We start from the raw sequence: 23,878 nt of genomic DNA, 5'->3' as shown, positions 1-23,878 counted from the left end.
ACAGCTGTGGCTGGAGGACTCTGTCATATCTAGTTGCACCAGCCCGTCTGAACAGGACAGAGCTAGCCTGGTTCCAGACCTGTTTGTGCTTTCTGGGCATCATCACGGCGTGACAATGCCCAAAGGAGTTGGGAAGACGGCACAAACAGATCTGGAACCAAGCCAGGAAAGGGCTGATGTGAGATGGTGACAGCTCCGGGCGAAGTCAGCCCACTGCTGTTCTCCCGCTGCCTGGTCTGTGCTGCTCCACTCTTTCCTTTCCACAGCCAACCTTCCTGCTCCACTAACACACAGCAAAGGCCAGACAGGACTGAGGAGCATGATAAATATACAACACAAAATAAGTTTTTCCTCTTATGCCAATGAACCAGTTACAAAATGTGTAAAATTGCGATTTTTATCTGCTTGTGGAGTGTTGACTTCCGTGGCCTTGTGAGGATGGATTCCAACTGGTCCCACACCGACACATTCATGATCTTTGGAAAGGTTCACCATCACTGGTTCAATTTGATCTCCCAGGGAAATCTCAAAACACAATTCAAAGGATGGCCAATCTTCAGAAAGAGAGTCCACATAATGAAACAATCGTCTCCAATTTGCATCAGTGCAGTGACGCACTAAAAGAAGAGTAACTACCTTTATGATGATGGTATAGTATGATTGGCTATAGTTTGTTTCAGATGACGGCTGAGATAGGTTACATATAAGAATTGGTAAAAACCATGTTAAAAGAGACAAATGGGACTCAATTTTATGCATTTATTCATGTAGTTATTTCACTGATTCAAAGGCTCAAGGCTGGGTCAGCGATTTAATAGCCAAAAATACTCTAGATTTTGTGGTTAATTTCTTTATCATCTGCTTTCTTCACTTGTTCTCTTCATTTTTTTTGGACCATCCTTCCATAAAAATGCCACAACTTTGAAAAGTGCATTTCTTCAAAACTTCTTTTTTTCTCCTTCTTTCCCCATAAAAACATTTTCCCCCATCTTCAAGGCTTATGAGGTCAAAAATTCGCAAACAAGAAACAACCAACATTTTCCCCCAAAGGTTTTATAACCATCCTGTTCAGACACACAAACAACCTTCTCCTTTTTACACAGCCAGAGAAGAACAAAAAAGATTAAACATAAACTCCCAAACCTTTTGTACAGAGAAATCAAACTAAACAGAGAAAATGTATTTTATATTAGTCCATGTTTTTATCCTCTGAATTCACTCCCTCTCAGGTTTCTGCCATTTTAATGTGGGAGGGGAGGGAGATTCACACATACCAGGTACAGGTCTGTGTGTCTATTGACATGAAGCTCTGTGTGTAGTAAGTAATAGTCAGTCCATCATACCACGCTGCTGGTCAGTCTTTCTTTATATGGATTAGGAACCAGTTGTATGTCTAGAGGCCATTTTCCCAACAAGTCACCCAGTAATGTCAATGATGGTGCGTCTGTGTGTCATCAGTTTCAATCTTTCAGAGTAGGCAAGATAAATCGTGTGTATATGTTAAGAGTCTCAGTGTGGGTAGGTCTAAGCCAGTCCGAATCCCTCTGAGCATTCCTGAATGGCCAGCAGCAGCATGTGTCTCAGTTTCTCGTAGCTCTCGTAGGCTGGGAGGTCCAGCTGGTTAAAGCTATATAGGAGAGAAGGAGAGGTTAGGCAGGAATCAACGACAACCAACAATAGATTGGATATTTTCACTCAATACATGAATGCATAGGGTGAATCTCCAGTGTATCTTCCCCTCAAAACATCAGGGGAAGATAACATAAGAGCACTTCCTTACTTCCCATTTTGAGGACATGAAGCCTAGACTAAGGACTTTTTGATGTTGTGTGTACACTTGTGTTATTTACCAGGTGTGAGCTGTGTGGGTGTATATTTCTTTACCAGGTGTGGGCTGTGTGGGTGTATATTTCTTTACCAGGTGTGAGTGTATATTTCTTTACCAGGTGTGGGCTGTGTGGGTGTATATTTCTTTACCAGGTGTGAGTGTATATTTCTTTACCAGGTGTGAGCTGTGTGGGTGTATATTTCTTTACCAGGTGTGAGCTGTGTGGGTGTATTTTTCTTTACCAGGTGTGAGCTGTGTGGGTGTAAATTTCTTTACCAGGTGTGAGCTGTGTGGGTGTACATTTCTTTACCAGGTGTGAGTTGTGTGAGTGTACATTTCTTTACCAGGTGTGAGCTGTGTGGGTGTACATTTCTTTACCAGGTGAGAGCTATGTGGGTGTATATTTCTTTACCAGGTGTGAGCTGTGTGGGTGTACATTTCTTTACCAGGTGTGAGCTGTGTGGGTGTACATTTCTTTACCAGGTGTGAGCTGTGTGGGTGTACATTTCTTTACCAGGTGTGAGTTGTGTGAGTGTACATTTCTTTACCAGGTGTGAGCTGTGTGGGTGTACATTTCTTTACCAGGTGAGAGCTATGTGGGTGTATATTTCTTTACCAGGTGTGAGCTGTGTGGGTGTACATTTCTTTACCAGGTGTGAGCTGTGTGGGTGTACATTTCTTTACCAGGTGTGAGCTGTGTGGGTGTACATTTCTTTACCAGGTGTGAGCTGTGTGGGTGTATATTACTTTACCAGGTGTGAGCTGACGGTAGGCGGTCGGTGGAGCGGTCATCGCGGTGGATCTGGAACTTCTGTATTCCGTTCATGCCCTCCAGCGCGGCGAAGCCCTGCAGAGGAACCTTGGACGTGCCCGTCACGAACTGCAGGAACTTGGCTCTGTCCGCCTGGTCGAAGGAACGCAGGGCCCGCCAGAACCACTGGATCTGAGGTGAGAAACGGTCAGGGTCAGACCTACACTACACAGACCAGTAGCACACAACCAATATTAATGCATAGTATATAATACAACCAATAGACCCATCTGGTATGTGTGACATCATTGGTACTGGGTTGTATTTACCAGGCACTAAACTACAAAAAACAGACTGCAAAAGGGAGGGACTACCTGGAACTTGTCCAATAAGATTGCGTTTTCTGTGGCTAAATTATACTACATTTTGCTCTTATGAATACGACCCTTGTGTCTATATGTCTCTGTATGGAGCTGGACTGGTACTTGTGGTACTCGGTGTGTGTCTCTACCTGTATGGAGCTGGACTGGTACTCGGTGTGTGTCTCTACCTGTATGGAGCTGGACTGGTACTTGTGGTACTCGGTGTGTGTCTCGACCTGTATGGAGCTGGACTGGTACTTGGTGTGTGTCTCTACCTGTATGGAGCTGGACTGGTACATGTGGTACTCTGTGTGTGTGTGTCTCGACCTGTATGGAGCTGGACTGGTACTTGTGGTACTCGGTGTGTGTCTCTACCTGTATGGAGCTGGACTGGTACTTGTGGTACTCGGTGTTGGCCTTGAGGTCGTCTATATCTATAGTGGGCAGGCCAGATATGAGCAGCTCCAGCTCCTGCTCTGTGAAGATGGAGATCAGCCTCTTGGGGATGATCTCGTAGAAACCCTCCAGATAGGCTGACAGCTGCTTACGGATCGCACCTGCAGGAGGAGGAAGAGAGGGAGTGACCGTGTAGACTAACACACTTACAAAGCTACCATTTTACACAAGTAGTACTTCACTACAAGACTTTCAGCCGTGCAACATTTGACAACATATGGGCCTATTTTACAAGGTTAACTCTAATAAATGTATACCATGTATAAAATATGTATATTACTAATTTGGGTGCTTGACTGGATGTTCACAAATGTACTTTTAAATGCTGGGTATCTGTAAAGCACTTTGTGATGACTCCTGATGTAAAAAGGGCCTTCGAAAGTACATTAGATTGATAAATGTGTCAGGTTTCTATGTGTTGGTGTTGTCTCGGGTTCTCACCAGTCATCTTCATCTGACAGACTAGGTGGACATACTCCTTTTTGTTCTCCTCGGTGACAATGATGTTGCCTCCGTTAGGCTTCAGGTCCCGCACCTCACACACACCAAACTCCTGGACCTGGAGGGGGGAAGAAAGGGGGAGGGAAGGAGAGAGCGAGAGAGGATGGAGAGAGTTCAGCAGAGCCGCCACAGAATTAAATAGAATCTATGAGGGGTTCACTGGCAAAGCGAAAATATTTAAAAAAAAAAGGTAATTCTTAGTCATGACTGGCATCTGTTAAGTTATTAAACATCTGAGACTTGCCTATCTTGAGGCACTCAGTCGCATAATTAGCAGTTTTGAGTTTTGATAAAGGGACATTTCCAGATGTTCAACTTCACATTCATCATGTCCGGCACTACCCCGACCCAACGCATGTGAAAATGGCGCGTTTCTATGTTTTGTATTTAAAAAAAAAAACTTTTTTCCAATGGCATCTTGTGATTTCATCCAATTAGTTGGCAATGCTTACTCGTAATTGGTTGAAATCACATGATGCACACCAGATGATGCCATTGGGAAAACCTTTTAACACAAAACATAGAAAAGCCCAATTTTCACATGCGTTGGGTCGGGTTAGTGCCGGACATGATGAATGTGAAGTTGAGCTTCTGGAAATGTCCCTTTAGTATAAAAGAGACGAGCGCACACACACCGACACACACGAACGTACCTCAGTGCTAAACGTCAGCTCATAGCCCAGAGTGGAGACATCATTCTCCAGCAGGTAGACAAGGCCCTGGAAGAATGGGTAGTCCTCACTCTCCATGTCTGTGTACCTGAGAACAACATAACACCGGCAGCTAAATCAACTACTGAAACACTCCACAAATTAACAAAACATCTCTTGCTACGACAAGTACATCTCAATGATCTGAACACCGTTTCCCTTAGTGGGACAAAATAAAAAGTAGTATTGAACTGAACAACAGTTCACAGATGAAGGGTTATACTGAGTACATGTCATTGTATCTGCAGCCGAGAGGTAAGGCGCAAGAACCGCGTGTGAAGTAGTGTGTGTGTCCACAGCCCCCCTACCTGACACTCTTGCCCAGGATGTGCTTGTAGAAGCTGCGTGTGAAGTAGCACTCCAGTAGTCGGTTGTCGTAGACGGCCTTGGCCACCACGCGACCTACGAACTTGAAGTAGCTGAGGTGGTTTGGGTTGCAGTGGGACGAGGGGTTAATGGTGTAGGTGACCCTGTCGCCCGGCGAGGTGCGGAACAGGGCGTACATGGCGTTAAACATCTCCCTGGAGATGATCATGTACCACTCTCTCAGCAGACCTCCGGCATCCTGACCCTCCTCCCCTTCAAACACTATGTACCTGGGAGGTGGGGGGGGGAATGTAGGTCAGTACACTTGACTGTCATTCTGTCATGTGGAGAAACAGGCAGAGAACAGAGAGAGAGAGAGAGAGAGAGAGAAAGAGAGGGACATGAAAAAAAGACAGATGGAGAGAAAGACAGAAACCATAAGAGACAGAGGAAATAAGAGTCCCCCGTTCCTTACAGTCTGTTCTTCATGTCCTCGGGGCTCTTGCGGTGCAACTCTCTGTAAGAGTCTTCAAAGACGTGGTCCCTCCTGACGTGGACAGCCATGTCCTCCTTCCTCAGACCCTCGTCCAGACGCTCCAGCTCCTGACGGAAGTATCTGGAGGGAGGGAGTGAAATTAGTAAAGAAAGAACCTACAATGTTATCATGAGAGAGACACGTTCCTCCTAAAGGACCAGTGTTCGACCTGGAGCGATCAGGGTTGTGTTCATTAGGGCAAGCAACTGTATTGGAATACAAAATTAGAGCTTGTTTATTGGACAAGTCCAGGATGTCCCTCCCGGTTTCATTCTATTGTCTTCCATTAGGTGCCTAATTAACACTAAAGAAGCCTTCCTTACTTCCGCTTGACGTCAAAGTCGAGGATACGGATGTAGTCGACCAGCACAGCGAAGGGTCCGTCGGCCAGGTGGGTGGTGGACTGACGCAGAATCTGGTTAAGCACGGTGCGGTGAGTCTCTGTAGAGGCAATGAAGGAGGGAGGGAGACAAAGGGAGAGAGAAAGAAACATGTCAGCCGCATTTTAGGTCTTGAATGATTCAGGCTGAATCTCAACATTTTCCTTGATTCCTCACGTCTCCTCTCCTCGTCACCAAGGAAATCACTGAAGGAAAATATCTGCTTTCCTTTGATGTTTTGAGAGTCCGGGAAGGAGAGCGGATGCAAGGGAAATACATGAGTCACCCCCTGCTATACCCTCCCATCACTGCTCTACAGTCCCAAAACTCACCGGCAAAGCGGAGGAACTTCTGTGTGTCGGGAGGCAGGTTGGAGGAAATGTGCATGGAGGAGGGTTCCCTGGAGAAGAAGGGATCCAGAGAAGAAGGGGTGGCGGGGGTGAGGGGCGCTGGGGACAGGGGGGGAGGCTCATCTTTGATGTGGGACAATTGGCTCTCCCTGGTGTCCCTGACGGGGGGCTTGCTCTCCCTCTCTGTGGCGTGGACCAGGAAGAAGGCCTCCACTGCCGGCTGAAGAACTGAGGGAGAGAGAGAGAAAGAGGGTGAGTAGACTGCTGAATTCAAGTACCCAAACTCGTCCAATAACACTCATTTTCATTTTTAAAAGTCTTATTTTTACCATTTTGTGGCTATTAACAAAACCCAGTTCCAATGTTTCATTGCCTGAATGTACAATCAATACCACTACTTCTTATACTTTAAGCACATTGGTTCAGGGAGAGGAACATATAGCACCCAGGAAGGTGTAGTAAAACAGTTTGAGGTTTACTACGGTTAACACATACCCAGAACGGCGTGCTGATCATGTGACTCCTCCAGTTCCTTCAGGCACTCCCCGAGCATGTCCCACAGTTCGTCTAACAGAAGCTGCTCGCTTAGCAGGGGGAGGTCTGGGAGACGCTCCTCTGTCTCGGATTGGCCGTTGCCTTCTTCATCTGCATAAGAGAAGGAAATACAAAGCACACGTTAGACTAACAGAACCATGTCAAATTATACCCATGGTATTTACCTTATAGTTCGATTGGCTCTGGCTGCATTCCAGGTCCTATTTTTTTTATCATATGAACATGGGTCCTGAGACGTTAACATCTTCAGGTGTTATGAGATGTAATAATCTGTGCAGTGTGACTGCAATTGAAGACGTCTTGGAACGCACCCACTGTGTGTTGTGGTTAATGGCCCAATGCAGCCATCTTATATCGACATTAAGTACCTTACTGTAATACGTTTCCATTCAAATGGGCAAAAATAGTTTTTTAGCATAAGAACTTTGTCAAGCAATAATTTCGCTAGGACTGTCTGGGAATGGTCTGAGCGGGAGGGGAAAACCAGCTGTTATTGGCAGAAAGGTCTAGAACTTTTTGTTATTGGCCAATTAACCGCATGGTGACATCACCATAGAAAGACGAAAGTACCGCCCATGCAAACCTGCTGATCAGAAGATCTGGTGTAGATTTTCAACCAGCAACCATCAGGAAATAACACTGATCAAATGTTTTCACACTTTAACAGTGTTCGTTTCTTCAGTCGTTGTACAATATGATACAAAACACAGGAAAAACTTTACGTGATTAGTGTTGCCGTAGTTTAACGGCAGTCTTACCCAGGGGTGCAAGGTCCTGCTCCAGAGGGGATGGCTGGTCTACATCCATGGGAGACTCATCCCTCTGGGCTGCCTGGGGCTCCGACACTGACCCTACCTCCGACTGGAGAAGAAATGGTAGGGGGAGGGTAGGATGACAAAAGTAGGTGCAGAGAGAGGGAATATTTGGGCAGATGGGAAGAGCGAAAGAGACAGAAATGTGATCAATATAAAATGGCAGACAGTTTACTGGAAAAAAAATGAGTGTACCATGCTGATGCATGATGACATTGACATCCTCATAAACCTGCAGACAGAGAGGGGGTGACTGGGAGGGGGGCTAGAAGCATGAAGCCATGACAGCTAGCCAATACAGACCTCATCACATCATACAGTAGAGAAAGCAGGCAGCACCTCCATTCCAGAGCTGGCTTCAAACACTATTTGAAACCTTCCAAATCATTTCAGCATCTGTTCTAGCCTGCCTGGTCATTCCAATACTGAATGCAGTGGATATTTGGCATATCTCCCATCTCAGTCTGTTTTCAGCTTTCATCATGTCAGCGGTATGGAGGTTGTCGGTGTGAGATTGCGGGCTGTACGATAGGCTGATTTCAAATGCACCGATGGTGTCAGTAGCAGTGTGTCGGTATCCGTGTTTGGAGTAAGATCAATATGCATGGAAATGTAATCGATAGTGTGAGCATATGGTGAGTATGAATGTAAATCAGACCTTGGTTAAAACAGTATTTGCTTTCTTTTAAATACTTCAGCTACACTTGAATGAGCGTGCCTGATAGAATGGAACCAATGCTAAAAGTGCAAAAAACACCCATCTGGTACTATTTGAACCCAGGTCTAATGAATAAGCATGTAGTCAGTATGCATCATTTAGTCAATAGCACACAAATGTGTGCTTGTGTGGATCAATAGGCATGTAGTCATGTTTGCTCAGAAGCAGCAGTAGTCGGTCAGTGCGTGCGTTGCGGCCCATCATGCTAACCGTTGCAGCGCTCGCCGTGCCGGGGGCAGGGGGGGCAGCGGCGGGGGCATGGGAGGCAGCCACGGAGGATCCGGCGACAGAGGCGGAAGGCGGGGGTGCCTGCTGGAGGCGGCGTGCCCGCTGCCCCTCTCTCACCATCTGGATGATGGCGTCAGCCTCAGCTTCAAGCTGACGTACCGCTGCCTGGATACTGCTGGCAGAGCCCAGACTGGTGGAGCCTGGACACACAGGAGACCAGTTACATAACACTGACCCAGAGCAGAGAAAATCTAGACTAGAGAAACTGACATTCCTGATTAAAATCAGGAAAATAACAACCTTGCCAGAGAAAGCTGTCAACCAGTCGCGTCTTTTGTGTTTAAAAAAAATAAAAAAATAAAAAACATTTTTCATATAATTTCTAAAATGAACAGACTGATGACTCTAGCCATTCCTATGAATGATTTTGCCGTGTGTATGTGGGAGTGTGTGTAGTAGTGTACGGTTGTCCTACCTAGTCGCCCGGTCTGCTTGGCCTTCTTGTTGGCGCGGCGCGTGTCCTCTCGGAGTTGGATGATGACCTGCAGAACCCGCAGGAAGAACTTCTGGGTGGATGTCTTCGAGGTCAGGGAGGACATGCAGGGCAGCTGCAGCTCCCGCCCGCCCAGCGTCCGCTTCTGGGCTGCCACGATCACCACGCTCTCCGAGCCGTCGAACCTGCGCCCCCGCCAGCACGCGAGGACGGGCGACAAGGCGAAGTACAGTCATTATACAGAAACAGACCAGTGGTAGAGTAGTAGGCAAAAGTTGTGGCTTAAATGATCAGACAGACGGATTGTCGAGTAAACGAAACGTTACAATTGCCGCATTGCATTTCTTTCCGTTTCAAGCCTTGCTTTGTGGTTTTACTATTTCTCAACACCGTGTGGGTCTCTATTCTCCCACCTGAAAGTGTGTGTCGTATTTAACCAAAACTGAATAGGTCAAGTTGACACTAGGAGAGAACCAGTGATGACTATCCATTAACATGACACTGTAATCTCCAGAGAGCCGTGTCTTTATGGGAGCTAAATGTCAACTTAATCGCAAAGCTACCTCTAAAAAGCTGCTCCAACAGGATACTGTCATTAATACTGTGCATTTAGCCTCAAGATACTGAAATCCTCTACAAGTAATCACTTCAGTCTTCCTTGTCCTACTATGTAGCTACTTGAGTTAATAGACACTTAGCTTAATCTGTGTCTAGCAAACTGGCCTAACTGAAAACCCTACCTCTAAAATGTAAAGTGATGTTTAGTCTAGGAATTAGGACAATACCAGTATAGCATTTTTTTTTCCAGGGAAAAAATTAAAACACGAAGCAGACCAAACTCTTAGATAGTTTAAAAACCTTCTGTATCTAAAATATTGTGTGCTATAACTTTCCTTTTTGTTCCCTTTACATGATAATAACGAGTGTCACGATACTGGTATCACCCCGGCCCTACTAGGAGGGGGCTTAATCTGGGTCCAGAAATGCAGCTGGTACTATTTTCCTCCCCAGACCCCCTCTCTCTTCACCTGCTAGAGTTTACCCCTAACCCCTGGCTATCGCAGAACTTCTCTCTTCACCTGCTAGAGTTTACCCCTAACCATCTCAGAACTTCTCTCTTCACCTGCTAGAGTTTACCCCTAACCCCTGGCTATCGCAGAACTTCTCTCTTCACCTGCTAGAGTTTACCCATAACCCCTGGCTATCTCAGAACTTCTCTCTTCACCTGCTAGAGTTTACCCCTAACCCCTAACTATCTCAGAACTTCTCTCTTCACCTGCTAGAGTTTACCCATAACCCCTGGCTATCTCAGAACTTCTCTCTTCACATGCTAGAGAGTTTAGCCCTAACCCCTAGCTATCCCTAAACTTCTCTCTTCACCTGCTAGAGAGCTTGCCGGCCTTCAGCCTGGCAGAGAGGGAGGTGTCCTCGGCCGGGGCATCAGGTGACTGGGCGTCGGCCCGGGCTCTCCTCTGCTGCTCCAGGTTGTACTCACGCAGCTCAGCCAATAATGTGCCTAGAGGAGAGAGGGGAAGACCACCAGTGGTCACCAACCGGTCGACAACAAAGCCTTTGCGTACCAATTTTTTTTGTTTTTTTGTTTCATGCTGTTGGCTGTAAGTGCAACTAATTCAGCAGCGCCGGGAAGGCAAAGTACTCCAATTTTGAACCATTTCCTCGACCTCCCTCCTCCCAAAAAAGCTCATTATTATGCTCACTCAGCTGTGCCTCACAAGTAATACAACAAATGATCTATTACCAGTGGGCTCATATACCTGCAATTTTGAAATATAATTTCAAAATGGTCTGAGTATAACAACGTTGGCAGGGAAACTCAAGCATAGCCAATATGCAGTGATAATGTATTGGGCCGATAGCCCACTGCACAAACCTCCTTGCTACAGAACTGTTTTTAATTGGTTAATGCTGCATAGGCATAAACTTAAAAAACTGATTTTTGACTCTACTGGGCATTTAAGTAAAATCTTAAAGTGACAATGAAACAAACGCACCCATTGGTAGTGTCAGCTATCTCAGGCTTTGAATAAAAACACATTGAACGTGTATTAAGTAGTCTACTGACGCATCTGTTTGCAGTGTGTATCCCAGGTGTCTAGCCCATGAGGCTAGTAGACAGCACGGTGTGTGTTTGTACCAATCTGTTTGCAGAGTGTGTATCCCAGGTGTCTAGCCCCACTCAGCAGCAGACGGAGCACAGTGTCTCTGGTGGTTCCATCTCCTCTGGACAGCTGGAGCAGGATGTTGGCTGCATCCTCCAGACCCTCCTCTGAACACGAGTGACTGGTCAGCACCTGGGAAGGGGAAGAGTGTTATTCATTAGGTTCCAAACGGAAGAAAACTGTCTGAAACCGGGATGAACTTCCTAGGCTCTGGTCAAAAGGAGTGCACTGTAGGGGGAACATGGTGCCATTTCAGACACAGCAATGAATTGACCTTTGTGCCTGGGCACCTGAAAGTGACTTGGTGTAAGTTTGCCTAACTGTTACACAAACACATGCATCTAGCCACGTAGAGAGCGATTAGCTTCAGCAGTTAGGGAACCAGTGTTTGTTTTAGTGGTCATTCAGTACCTCGACAGAGAGCTGTAGTTGTTTCTCAGTGAGTCCAGTGGAGGCCAGCTTGGTGTCACTTTCAACACAGAGCACGGTCGCTCTATGCTTCCCTGTCGGGACAAAACACACGCATCAATACTCTCTTCCGCTATGGTGCGTTACCTTGTAGGGCGCACGTAGATAAACATTAACACACCCCTTAGTATTGCTCGATGGGTATTATTTGCTGTGTATTATGTGGGAGCAGCAGCGCTTGTAAGACTAAATTCCCATCTGGGACAATACAGTTGATGTTTTTACATCCCACTCAAATAGAAAGTGATGTCAGTGTATTGCTTGTGAAGATGCTAGTTGTTCTCACCTGTGGCGCTGGCTCCAGTAGTGGTGGGTATAGAGACTATAGCTGTAGAGGTCTGGCCTGTCCCTGAGGACGAGCCCTGCGCTGCAGCCACTACCGAGGCCCCTGACACCACCCCGACGCCTGAGACCACCCCTACAGTGTTCCCCTGAGCAGAGGCGGAGACAGAGCCTGCAGCGGCAACAGCTGCACCGACGGTGGTGGTCTGCGGTGTCGGGTGTCCGGCGGGGACTTCCGTAGCCTTATTATCGGGCAGGGCGATGGAGATGAGGGAGAGGAGACGCAGGAGCTTCTCGGTTAACAGGGAGGAGCGTCGTATCACTGGGTGGGACAGCATATTCATCAGCTGGCCCAGAGGAGAAGCCTCTAGGCTGAACTGAGCCCCGTCTGCCTCCCCTCCCGCTCCCAGGGGAAGAGTCTTCATGGAGGCCTTGCCTTTCCTCGACACATTCATGTTGTCCAGCTTCACCAGCAGGTCCCAGAAGTCGGTAGAGATGCCAAGGGACTGGGGGGTGATGGCCGCGCCACAGGCGCCCCCACCCAGGGAGTTCTGGGCTGAGGAGGGGGTGTTGGAGGAGGTCTGGGTGGATCTAGAACCTCCACCTGCTGTTCCGGTGACGATAGAGGCAGCAGCACACAGACGGGAGTCAAGTTCAGATGTGGAGGAGAGCAGGTCCTTACAGCGCTGCTGGGTGAAGTGACTGGGGAACACCTGGAGATAGATAGGAGAGCAACACATTAGGTTAATGACCTGGACTAACCAAGAGACACACACATTACATTGACAATTCACAATTTCCCTGACATTTTCAAACAAAAGCTCTGGTCAACTGGCAGTTATCCATCAAACACACCATTCATAAAATCAGCACAGAGTTTTTGGACCCCCAAGATGAATGACTGACAGACGTGAGCAGGGACGTGTTCACCACCCATCCAGAGTACGAAACCGTCTCCTACCTTGGCCAGTTGGATAAGAGTATCCAGTACGTGTCGACAGACCACAGGGGCGGCCTGGGGGTGGATGTGTACGGTCGACCCTCCTCCCCCTGCACACGTCATCCCCGCTGCACTCCCCTGTACCCCTCCTCCCAGGGTCCCCCCGGGCCCTCCTGATGTCCCCCCCGCAGAGTGCCGGTCGGCATGCTTCCGTCCCGACGCCCGCTGGATCTGGAAAATGTTTGTACGGCATCCTAGCGCCGCGTCCATGGAAACAGACAGCCAAGAGAGCTGGGAGGAGCTACGAGACTCCACCCGGTTGAGAAGCTCCAGAGAGGAGGAAGAGAGGGAGGCGGAAGCGGTTGCTGCGGTCGTAGACCCTTTACTCCCTCCGTAACCTCCCTGACCGCCGGCAGTCCGCTTGCCTCTGGCGTCTTCCAGGCGGGTGGTCTCGACACAAACCTCACTCTCGCTGCTGCGCTGCAGGATGGAGAGAAGACTGCGGATGACCCAGCCACGCGTCTGGGAGTGGTAGCACAGGTTGCGGAGCACGCGGTGCAGACGGCTGGTGTTGAGTTTGGGTTCGTCTACGAAGAGGAGGACTAGGAGACAGGACAATGCCTCGTGGTCCAGGAGCAGACGACCCCGCAGACGCAGCAGAGAGTCCACACTGGAACTGGACGGTCTGGGGAGAGGACAGAGGACAGGTTATATGGGAGCTTGTCATAAGATGTCATACACACACACTTTAAACAGACTAATCTCTCACAGACTTTATCCCCACACCAGTCCTCGCCCTCTCACCTGCTCTGGTTGGCCCCTCCTCCCATTTGGAAGGTCCCGCCTCTCTGCACGGCAAGGCGGGTGTACTGTACCCCTCGGTTGCCCCCCAGGCGGCTGGTAAACGCAGGCGACCTCAAAATGGCCGACAGGGCCGAGCTGGAACTATGGCCGAACAGCCTCTCGTGCATCAGCTGTCTCTGACGAGCCTGGTAATGTCATAAAATGACTCCATTAATATCCCAGTATATTATGTAGCCGGAACAGAACTTGATCATTTTTCTAATTGTATTTTTTGAAGTTATTCTATGCAAGTTCACTTTTGTTACTTGGTGCTAGTGTGAAGTAAAACGTTTGAATCTTACACTCACCTCCTGCTCCCGGCGCAGCGCGGCTGCCTCGGCGGCGATGTCCGGGGGCATGACAGCCAGCACGCTGTCCTCCATGTCTTCTAGGACAGAGCGCCGCAGCTCCGAGGGGAGGGTCTGGATGAAGGTGACGGGGTCCAGGGGAGTGTCGCCCTGCGTGGGCTGCTGGGACAGCTCTCTACGCTGCTGTTCAGCACGTTGTTGGGCCAGGACCTGGGGAGAGGAGAGACCGATGAGAGAGTTCTTTAACTAATGATCCCAATTTTGAAAAAACGTATTAAGGCTTTAAAGCATTCATTAAGTCTTCCTAAGTCCACACAGAGGCTTCAACAGCTTGAGTATAATGGAAATGTTAGGTGTTAGACCAAGATCACTAAATCTTCCCCTCTCTACACTACTCATAAGCATGTACACTACATGGCTCAAAGTATGTGGACATCTCATTCCAAAACCATGGGCATTATAACGGAGTTGGTCCCCCCTTTGCTGCTTTAACAGCCTCCACTCTTCTGGGAAGGTGTTGCAACATTGCTGCGGGGACTTGCTTCCATTCAGCCACAAGAGCATTATTGAGGTCGGGCACTGATGTTGGGAGATGAGGCCTGGCTTGCGGTGGGCGTTCCAATTCATCCCAAAGGTGTACGATGTGGTTGAGGTCAGGGCTCTGTGCAGGCCAGGCAAGTTCTTCCACACCGAGCTTGACAAACCATTTCTGTATGGACATTGCTTTGTGCATGGGGGCATTGTCATGCTGAAACAGGAAAGGGCCTTCCCCCAAACGGTTGCCAAAGTTAGAAGCACAGAATCGTCTAGAATGTCATATGTCATAGCATTAAGATTTCCCTTCACTGGAAGTAAGGGGCCTAGCCCGAACCATGAAAAACAGCATCCACCAAACTTTACAGTTGGCACTATGCATTGGGGCAGGTAGTGGGTCTCCTGGCATACCCAAACCCAGATTAGTCCGTCGGACTGCCAGATGGTGAAGCGTGATTGATCACTCCAGAGAACGTGTTTCCACTGCTCCAGAGTTCAATAGCAGTTAGCTTTACACCACTCCAGCTCTAGCTTGCATTGCGCATGATGATCTTAGGCTTGCTCCTAGAATTTCCACTTCACAATAACAGCACTTACAGTTGACCGGGGCAGCTCTAGCAGGGAAGACATTTGACATGACGGTGCCACGTTGAAAGTCACTGAGCTCTTCAGTACGGTCCATTCTACTGCCAAAGTTTGTCTATGGAGATTCCATGGCTGTGTGCTCGATTTTATACACCTGTCAGCAATGGATGTGGCTGAAATAGACGAATCCACAAATTTGAAAGGTGTCCACATACTTTTGACCACGGAGTGTATTTGAGCTAAATTTTAAGCCCCACATAGATAATTTACAAGACAAGTCATAATACATAAAAGGATGATTATAAGGGTGATGTATTTTCATTCCTCACCTCCTCCTGTATGGCGGGTGGCAGGGCAGCCAGGAACTCAGGGCTGACTTCTGTGACGCCGGGTCCTCCTCCCAGTACGGGGGCAGTGGTGGAGGGGAGGGTGGCGGCAGCAGGGGGGCGTGCTGGGGGTCGGATACCCAGCTGGTTCTGGAGCACCTCACGACGGATATCCTCTGGAAGAGCTGCTAGGAAGGATGGGTCTACACCCTCTGGTAGACTGATGCCTGGAGGGGGGGGGGGGGGGGGGGGTGAGTGTAGGGCTCTACTGTGCATGACGTAACACAAGGGTGGCCAACTCTCCCTCTGGAGATCTACGGTGTATGCATGCTTTTGCTCTAACAATCGAGGTCCAATTAAGGTCCTGATGAGCAACAGGTGATTAGAAGAACCATGTGTTAGCATCAGGTTGGAAAAAATGTGCTTTCTCCAGGAGGAATGCCCACAACTGAGGTAGAGGGGCCAGAGAAACCAGCCAATGAGACTCTTCTTACCTGCCAGTGGGTCCTCATCCTCATTGCTGGTGGATGGGAAGGGCTCTTCCTGGATGGCCTGGGATTGGCTGTCTGCGCTGTTACTCCGGGGCATGGTCTCTCCAGGGGAGGAGACAGAGGTGGAGCTACAGAGGGGCAAAGTATGAGCGAGGGAGACAGAGAGAGCTCATCTTCCCCTCAGAGTTCCTGCCTAGATCACATTAGATCTAAACAGATCACATTGGTATAAGTAATATGTTACAGTAGTAGCTCCATCTCGCCCTCTGATAGGTATAATTTTGTTCATGTTAGATATACACCTATCCAAATATTTTACATCTAGAGAAGTGCCTATGGGGTAGGAGCTAGGGTTTGAATTTGGAATGTATCGTTAGTATTGTCCGCCAAGACCCTCACCCTGACTCCCCGTCTGTCTGCCTGGCCGTCAGTCCGCCGTCTCCACTCCCTGACAGCTCCTGTGGCAGATGGACAGCCTGGGTGGGGTTGGGGACGGGCTCTTCCTGCGTGGCAGAAATGGGGCTACTGGTATCCATGGGAGACCCTTCCAGTAGTGACAAGCCCACCGCTGCAGGCTCAGCGGTCTCCACGATGTCTGGACTCAGGGAGGCTGGGCGGAGAAGATCGGGGAGAGGAGAAGAATGAGTGAAAGAAGTGGGGAGGAAAATATGGGAGAAGAGGGGAAGAGAGAAGAAAAATGGTCAGTTAATACACTAAACAACTATGCATAGTCTGACGGCAACAAAGTGGTTGCATGAACACATATGCTCCGTTGCAAAATCTACACTAGCACGACACTTTGAAGCAATGTTTTTTGTTAGCCAATGTTTTTTGTTAGCCATTTGTTAGCCATGATTAGGGCTTTGGCAGTCATGACATTTTGTCAGACGGTGATTGTCAAGCAAATAATTGCCCATCTCACAGTAATTGACCATCAATTAACAAACCCATTTACCATCTCCTGGCTTCCATGCATAGCCTACAAGTCACAAATGCAAACCTTTTGAACATCTACATTTGATAAAGTCTAATAAATCCATGTAATATAGCCTACACCGTCACAATAAATCAATTATCTATTTTAGACGGGTCTAAAGAAGCATGATACTAAGAAAATGTAGTCCATTTCAGAAGAACAGAATAGCATACTCTGAGTTGTCCTTATGTTAGGCCCTGATCTGGCTGTGCCAAATGGCTGTGGGCTACACTAGTTCATTTAGCAGACAAGATTTGCCTCGAATTCTGTGGCATTTTATAGTATGAAGAACACAACTGAATAAAATAGAAAGTATATTTTCTCCAAACGATGAAGAAGAGGGCACATGCAGCTATTCTGTGTTGAGCTGTTAAAATTAACTAAGAAACAGCTTCTCCTATATGCTTAATTTAGGGTTAATTATGCAACTTTGGTTGTGATACAAACATTGGGCTATGTGTTTTGATTTTTAATCCATTCTCAGGCTTCATGATCCGACTAATGATGATTATTATTTTTTACCCCTTTTTCTCCCCAATTTCGTGGTATCCAATTGTTTAGTAGCTACTATCTTGTCTCATCGCTACAACTCCCGTATGGGCTCGGGAAAGACGAAGGTTGAAAGTCATGCGTCCTCCGATACACAACAAAAACCAAGCCGCACTGCTTCTTAACACAGTGCCATCCAACCGGAAGCCAGCCGCACCAATGTGTCGGAGGAAACACCGTGCACCTGGCAACCTTGGTTAGCGCAAACTGCGCGATGAGACAAGGATTTCCCTACCGGCCAAACCCTCCCTAACCCGGACGACGCAAGGCCAATTGTGCGTCTCCCCACGGACCTCCCGGTCGCGGCCGGTTACGACAGAGCACGGGCGTGAACCCAGAGTCTCTGGTGGCACAGCTGCAGTACAGCGCCACCCGGGAGGCCCCAAATGATTATTTATTAAAGAAATGAAAAGGCATGAGCTCTGCTTAGTTTTTTGCTTAGGCTGCACACACTTCACCAGTCTCATTCACAATTTGACAAGCACTTGAGATAATGCCTCAAATTTCCCGGCGGCATCCCCTTTGTGTGGCCGTAATGCCCTCTAAAAAAATCCATGCCTTTTGCTAACAGTGGCCATTGGGCTGAATGAACATAATAATTATAATTCCCCTTTCCCGGCTGCGTGCCCTGAAGCACTGCTCACTCACATGGCTCAATTATCATTAGCCAATGTCTGTCACATGATCCGGTCTTTCTCACAGGCTACAAGTGAAGACAGACATCGTGGACGCAACTGCGTGTGTCCTTCTCCAATTCCGTGGTGCATATTGAAGATATTGAAAGAACTGTCCACATTTACTTTTCGTCAGCCAACAAGATGAATACGCCTAACAAACAGCAAAAGCACTAGCCTATGTCAATCTACTATCCCCCATCGTACAAAAGTTTACCTGTTCTATTCTGTGAGAAATAAACATTCCAAAAAGTTATACGCTAATATTGTCGCCCATCAGACTATTCTTGATTAACCTTGTCTTTACATATTATAAATAATATAAGTGTGAAATTTGAATGGACCATTATTATGCACCCGTCTTGAAACTGGCAGAGGGAAAAAAATACATATGCACTTAAAGGGATGGAAGACTCTTTTCCTGTGGTTTATTTTCATGCCAGCCAGGTAGGCTATACTCCTGTTGTAAAGAGAAGCAATGTGCTTAATATTAGGAAAGTTGGGAAATAAATATAGTATGGCTAGCCTATAGAAAGCTGATGGGATCCTCTTTTTAAAAGAGGCCATCACTCTGTTTTTTCACACAATTGCACAGCCTATAGAAATGTTGTACAACATGAGCTTGTGGGCTCTCATGAAGTGTTTGATTAGATTTTCCATTAAATTTGCATTCATGTCAGAGTGATTAGAGGGACAATAGAGTGCTGAGTACCAGGCAGTTATCAAGTTTGGTAGGCTAATAATGACCATCAGCAGCATCAGAGCTTGGAGAAGCCTAATTACTGTGACTAACTGGTCACTTGGAATTTGACTGCCGTCATAACTCGTGACCGCCGGTGTGGCGGTAATACGGTCACTGTAACAACGCTAGCCATTATGGCTATATTTAAAAGGAGACCGCTTAGTCAACAGCATCACTGCAGATACATGTGTGCCCTTACTGCTCATCAGTCACTCTGTGAAAGAGTTTAGCTACCCTGGTGCCCTGGATGGATGAGACCAACGGAATGGTCTCAAATGTGCAAACTCCACCAACCGGTGCGCTGGGAAAGCTAAAACGAACACACTTCTTACAGTTTCAAAGTTAGTCTACCTTCCCTGCCTCCATCCATCGCTCCTCCTCTCTCACCAATAGTGGGCACCGGGGACATTTCCATCTGTGACGCCTCCACTTCGCAGGTCGGCCTATCGGATGCCGCCTCAAGGGCAGGAAGACCGGCCCCTGCCAGGGCGGCCAGTGAATTGGCATGCGACTCGGCCAGGAGCAGGTCTGCGATTGGCTGGTGGACCTGCTGGCTGATGGCAGTCTCCAGGGAAACCAGGGCCTGTTCGTGGGGGGCGGGGGTTGTGGGGGTGACCTCTCCTGAGGGGGGAGCAGTGAGGAAACCATCCGAGACCCGAGGGGGGTCCAGACACGACACACCACTGCCCTGGGCCTCACCTTCTGAGTCAGGGGGGAGAAAGAACAGAGAGAAGTTAAACAGAGTTCGGGAGTCCTAGGTTCACTTGACCTCCCTCTGATGGAACAACACACAGGAGGGATGAGTCAAACTAACTCAATAGTGAGCTATAGGTTCACCACTACAGTAGTTACATATAAAGTACAGAAACAGGTCCTACAGGTGTGCTAGTATTGGAATAGATTAAATAAGGGAAACTGGCTGGGGGAACCAAGGAGAGGTTTGGGGAGCACCGAGTTCGAGGGGTACAATGCTATCAATCCAAAGCTTATTTTTTCCTGGGTGAGATTGCTGAGAGTTGGGCAGCACTGAGGAAGGCAGTAAGTTGTATAGTTATCTCCCGTACGGGGCGCACTATCCTGATCCCCAACAACAACACAACTTACTACCTCACCACAGCACAGCCACAGAAGGGTATGGGTTCCACATCCGTATAACACACGCACAGAAGCACATTAGGTTGCATAGCAACATCATGGTGTAGCTCACTTGGTAGAGTAAGGCACTTGCAACGCCAGTGTTGTGGGTTCGAATCCTACGGGGGACCAGTATGAAAATGTATGCACTCACTACTGTAAGTAGCTCTGGATAAGAGCGTCTGCTAAATTACTAAAATGTAAAAAAAAAAAATCCTCCCAAGTATTAGTTGCAGAGTAAGTGTCCAAGCCAAGATGTCAGTCCCGTGGTTTCCATGGTAATAGGGTCGTCTTGGCGTTGCCGTGGGAAAGACAGTAGACTGTATAGTTATCTCCCAGATCTGGTGTGATCCTAAAACTATACAAACTACTACCTCAACCCACAGCACGCTACGCTGTGTCCATCTGTCTGTCTGCTGGCTTCAAGAGGGTCCAGACAGAGGACACTTAGTGGGCCAGAGTCCATTCAAACATGCACAGAAAAAAGACAGAAAAAGTGAACAGGAAGTTATCTGGAAAGAAAGGATTCACTTTCGCAAAAGGGTTAAAAGCCAGTACCAGCAGTGGTCTCTCCAGCCGCACCATTGACCGTCCCCAGTCCCGAACCCTGTAGACTCTGCTCCCTGGCCTCCTCTCCTCCTGTCCTTCTGTCGTTCTGCTTAGCCTCCTCCTCCTCCGCCAGCTGGCGTCTTTTCTTCTCCCTCCTCTCCTCCAGCTCCTCATCTCTCAGGGTCTCCAAGTGTTGCAGGATAGGAACCTTCACCACTGGGAATGAGAGAGATGGGGTTAGAGGGATGGGCTGGGGTGTACAGTGTGTGTGTGCGTGCATCTATAAGTCTTCATGAGTAACTGTATGAATCAGCAACAATGTGAGAATCACGGAAAATCATTTTCTCAGTAGTCCAACAGCAGACTTGTAGAATACTGTCGTACCTGCTACACAGTCGTGCATGCTCTCAGCGTCCAATACTTTACACTCATCAGTCCATCGGGTTAAGGCAGTGGGGATACTGGACAGAGTGCCTGGAAAGATACATATTTGAGATTAATTCAACATAATTCAATCAAAGCTTGGGCTCCCAGCACAGACTAAGCACCTAGGGACAGTTTCCAATAGATTCAGCCTTGTTCTGGACTCCTACTCCAATTACAGTATTTCTTAGTCCAGAACTAGAGCTAACTTGGGTCTGGTAAAGAGGCCCATATAGTAGACTGGACTGGTGGACAGCGAGTGTCATACCTGCTTGTCCTCCGGTGCTGCTCTGCTCGTGGAAGAAGTCGTCGAGCAGCTCGTCGTCGGAGCGGGCGATGATGTGCACGTCCTCATTGCCCACAAGGAGACGTGCGCGGCCGCGGGACTGCAGGGGCAGAGAGCTGGACAGCTGCAGGATGTCTGCTGCAGCACTGGGACCTAGCAGTCTGGAGGGGAGGAGAGAGAAGGCACATACACATTTAATATACAGCAGTTGATCGTCTTACAACACTGATGCATACACATTTAATATACAGCAGTTGATCGTCTTACAACACTGATGCAAACACATTTAATATACAGCAGTTGATCGTCTTACACCACTGATACATAAACACTCACACACTTAAATCATACTCTCTTCTAACGCACCGACATGAACAAACACTTTCAGAACCTATGACCGTAGAAATGTATACACGAGTACAGCAACTATAATCAATACTTTGTTTTTGAGGTGCGATTGATTTAGCATTTGGGGGACTATTCCATTGGTTCCTTTGTACGTACAAAATCAAAAGCTGCTTAAAATGTTTGACAGAATCTGACCCATGATCTAGGAAAAGTCCCATTCATTCATTGTAGCATCTCCATCTCACCTCTGCAGGATGAGTGGAGGGTTGGGCTGTCTGTTCCCGGGGTAGTGGACGTGTATCGTGTGGCCCGTGTTGGCGGTGAGCTGGCGTAGCGTTCTCTGGCTACGACCCATGCCCTGCGCCAGGCGGTTGTTGGTGCCAGCTCCGCCCAGCGTTAGGGAGCCGTGGTCGGCGTGACGCACCATCAGGGGGTGAGAGCTGGGAATGTTGCCTGGGGAGGGAGGGATGTCAGCTGATGGGAACACGATAAACAGAGAGAACAGTTGCAGACATTAGGGGGAAACGTAGTGACACAACCCCGTCATTCTACATACTGCTATATGGCTATTATAATATAGGCTACGTAGCTATTCGTAAATCTATGTCTTTAGTGTTAGTTGTTCATTAGGATTTTTTTTTTTAAAGAGACAACCTACTATTCATAAAGCGTCTTAGAGTAGGGGTGCCAATCCGGGATCAGTTCGGTCTTTTAGATTATGAATATATGGACAGGGGGAGCTGATCCTAAATCAGCACTCCTACCCTTGAGACGCTTTATAAATATATGGGCCCAGTTCAATAACATAGAAGCTGCCTTCTAAATCTATCCATACATTCAAAACAAAGACTATGAAAAACAAAGGAATAAAAACACCAATATGACTCACCGGTGGTGGAGAACATGTTGTCAAACTCTATGATGAGGTCATCGTCGCGGTCAAACCTCTCGAAGCGGATGTGTGGCGCCGCGTTGATGTCTGGGAAATCTTCATCCAGCTCCATCTCCGAACCTTCATCGTCGTCATCCTCATCTCCTTCTTCATCGTCCTGAGAAACAGAACATGGCATATTTAGACTATTTCTTCTTTCTTTACACTTTGTTATTTTTTCCATTACAAAACTCATTCTGAAGTTAGTAAATGGATACCATTCGAATGTGACCAAGCCGGTTCGAACCCAGGTGTCCTGTATAATAGCCCGCTAAGCCGGAGCCAATGCAAATCCTCACGACTCAGACAAGGTAACTGAAGACAAAAAAAACACTCCTTCCAGAGTCTTCAAACTCTTCACCTGATCCTCCTCCTCTTCCTCTTCTTCCTCCTCCTCTTCGTCCTGGCTGTCTTCTTCATCGTTGCTGCCACTGGAGTCCTCCTCCTGCGTGTGCTCCTCATCCTCAGGCTCCAGGATGTTCATAGAGTCTACGGTAGGAGAAGACGGAGAGGGGACAGTGAGCGAGACCAAACCACCCAACACCCTAATAACCCTATTTAACTAAATAAAACAAATTAAATAGATATTTCATGTATTTTTTACGACAGAGCCACGCCAAACTGTACTGTGCTGGCTAGGTTACGCATACACCATAATTGTCAGAACCATGTTGGAGGACAATGTGAAAATAAAATATCAGAACCAGCACTTACCTTCTCGGTTGGCCTGTAGAGTAGAAGCCTGACTGATATTGGAGGGTGCCTCATCCATCAACACGTCCTCTTGTGATTCATCCTCACCACTGCCACGTCCCACTGAGTTACAGAGCAAACAACCAATCAGAAACAAGATGATGTACTGCATGTGCCCGCCCCTTTCTTCTACACCATCCCATTTCACTCTGATGAGTCCAGTGGTGTATTCAGACAGGTGAAACATTAAAGTAACATTTGTTTTCAAAGTTTATATTCTGTTAACTCGTACCCCAAAAATTTTATTGACTCCTACACTCATGTGGCCAAAGCGTAAATCCGAGAAAAAAAACACCAACAAAACCCAACTCAAACTTCTCTCAAATGATTGCCATTTCCCCCTAGAGGATGAGATCATCCTCCTGAGGATAATGAGCTGGCCGGTCAGTGGTCTACAATAATTCATTTTTTTTAAATGAATAAATCGGTCACATTTAATAGAAATCTGGAAAGGCATTTCCTTTTAGAATGTTGCAGATATAGATTTAATAGAGGTGAAATGAGACCCCAATTCTGTTCTAGAAAATGCTTTTCTAATTGAACGGTTTGTAACGTTTCACCCTTTTCAACA

General features: G+C 47.6%; 1 protein-coding gene across 23 annotated transcripts in view; it reads right to left on the bottom strand.

Annotated features, from left to right (window-relative positions):
* Positions 1 to 745: 745 nt before the first annotated feature.
* The window catches only part of huwe1 (HECT, UBA and WWE domain containing E3 ubiquitin protein ligase 1), a 76,634-nt gene continuing 53,501 nt past the window's right edge, over positions 746 to 23,878 (bottom strand). For 14 of the 23 annotated variants that reach the window (XM_036946835.1, XM_036946855.1, XM_036946843.1 and 11 more), the window contains 31 exons: positions 23,269 to 23,370; positions 22,916 to 23,043; positions 22,513 to 22,672; positions 21,869 to 22,097; positions 21,258 to 21,436; positions 20,951 to 21,040; positions 20,576 to 20,782; positions 19,235 to 19,591; positions 16,342 to 16,552; positions 15,946 to 16,070; positions 15,455 to 15,678; positions 14,001 to 14,216; positions 13,660 to 13,844; positions 12,877 to 13,540; positions 11,920 to 12,628; positions 11,577 to 11,668; positions 11,141 to 11,297; positions 10,366 to 10,501; positions 8,968 to 9,182; positions 8,475 to 8,692; positions 7,493 to 7,595; positions 6,675 to 6,824; positions 6,162 to 6,407; positions 5,773 to 5,890; positions 5,390 to 5,530; positions 4,917 to 5,204; positions 4,552 to 4,657; positions 3,839 to 3,956; positions 3,317 to 3,498; positions 2,581 to 2,771; positions 746 to 1,627 (listed from right to left, as the gene is read on the bottom strand). In XM_036946835.1, the coding sequence (XP_036802730.1) occupies positions 1,525 to 1,627; positions 2,581 to 2,771; positions 3,317 to 3,498; positions 3,839 to 3,956; positions 4,552 to 4,657; positions 4,917 to 5,204; positions 5,390 to 5,530; positions 5,773 to 5,890; positions 6,162 to 6,407; positions 6,675 to 6,824; positions 7,493 to 7,595; positions 8,475 to 8,692; positions 8,968 to 9,182; positions 10,366 to 10,501; positions 11,141 to 11,297; positions 11,577 to 11,668; positions 11,920 to 12,628; positions 12,877 to 13,540; positions 13,660 to 13,844; positions 14,001 to 14,216; positions 15,455 to 15,678; positions 15,946 to 16,070; positions 16,342 to 16,552; positions 19,235 to 19,591; positions 20,576 to 20,782; positions 20,951 to 21,040; positions 21,258 to 21,436; positions 21,869 to 22,097; positions 22,513 to 22,672; positions 22,916 to 23,043; positions 23,269 to 23,370 (6,350 nt within the window). In that variant the 3' untranslated portion in view covers positions 746 to 1,524. The remainder of the gene's footprint in view (positions 1,628 to 2,580; positions 2,772 to 3,316; positions 3,499 to 3,838; positions 3,957 to 4,551; positions 4,658 to 4,916; positions 5,205 to 5,389; positions 5,531 to 5,772; positions 5,891 to 6,161; positions 6,408 to 6,674; positions 6,825 to 7,492; positions 7,596 to 8,474; positions 8,693 to 8,967; positions 9,183 to 10,365; positions 10,502 to 11,140; positions 11,298 to 11,576; positions 11,669 to 11,919; positions 12,629 to 12,876; positions 13,541 to 13,659; positions 13,845 to 14,000; positions 14,217 to 15,454; positions 15,679 to 15,945; positions 16,071 to 16,341; positions 16,553 to 19,234; positions 19,592 to 20,575; positions 20,783 to 20,950; positions 21,041 to 21,257; positions 21,437 to 21,868; positions 22,098 to 22,512; positions 22,673 to 22,915; positions 23,044 to 23,268; positions 23,371 to 23,878) is intronic. The other 9 variants (XM_036946856.1, XM_036946848.1, XM_036946857.1 and 6 more) reach the window with 9 other exon arrangements.

This window comes from Oncorhynchus mykiss, chromosome 16, assembly GCF_013265735.2.
Source record: "Oncorhynchus mykiss isolate Arlee chromosome 16, USDA_OmykA_1.1, whole genome shotgun sequence".
NCBI classification, from domain to species: Eukaryota; Metazoa; Chordata; class Actinopteri; order Salmoniformes; family Salmonidae; genus Oncorhynchus; species Oncorhynchus mykiss.
Note: the sequence above shows the minus strand (reverse complement) of the source record. Positions and strands in the feature narration are given on the sequence as shown.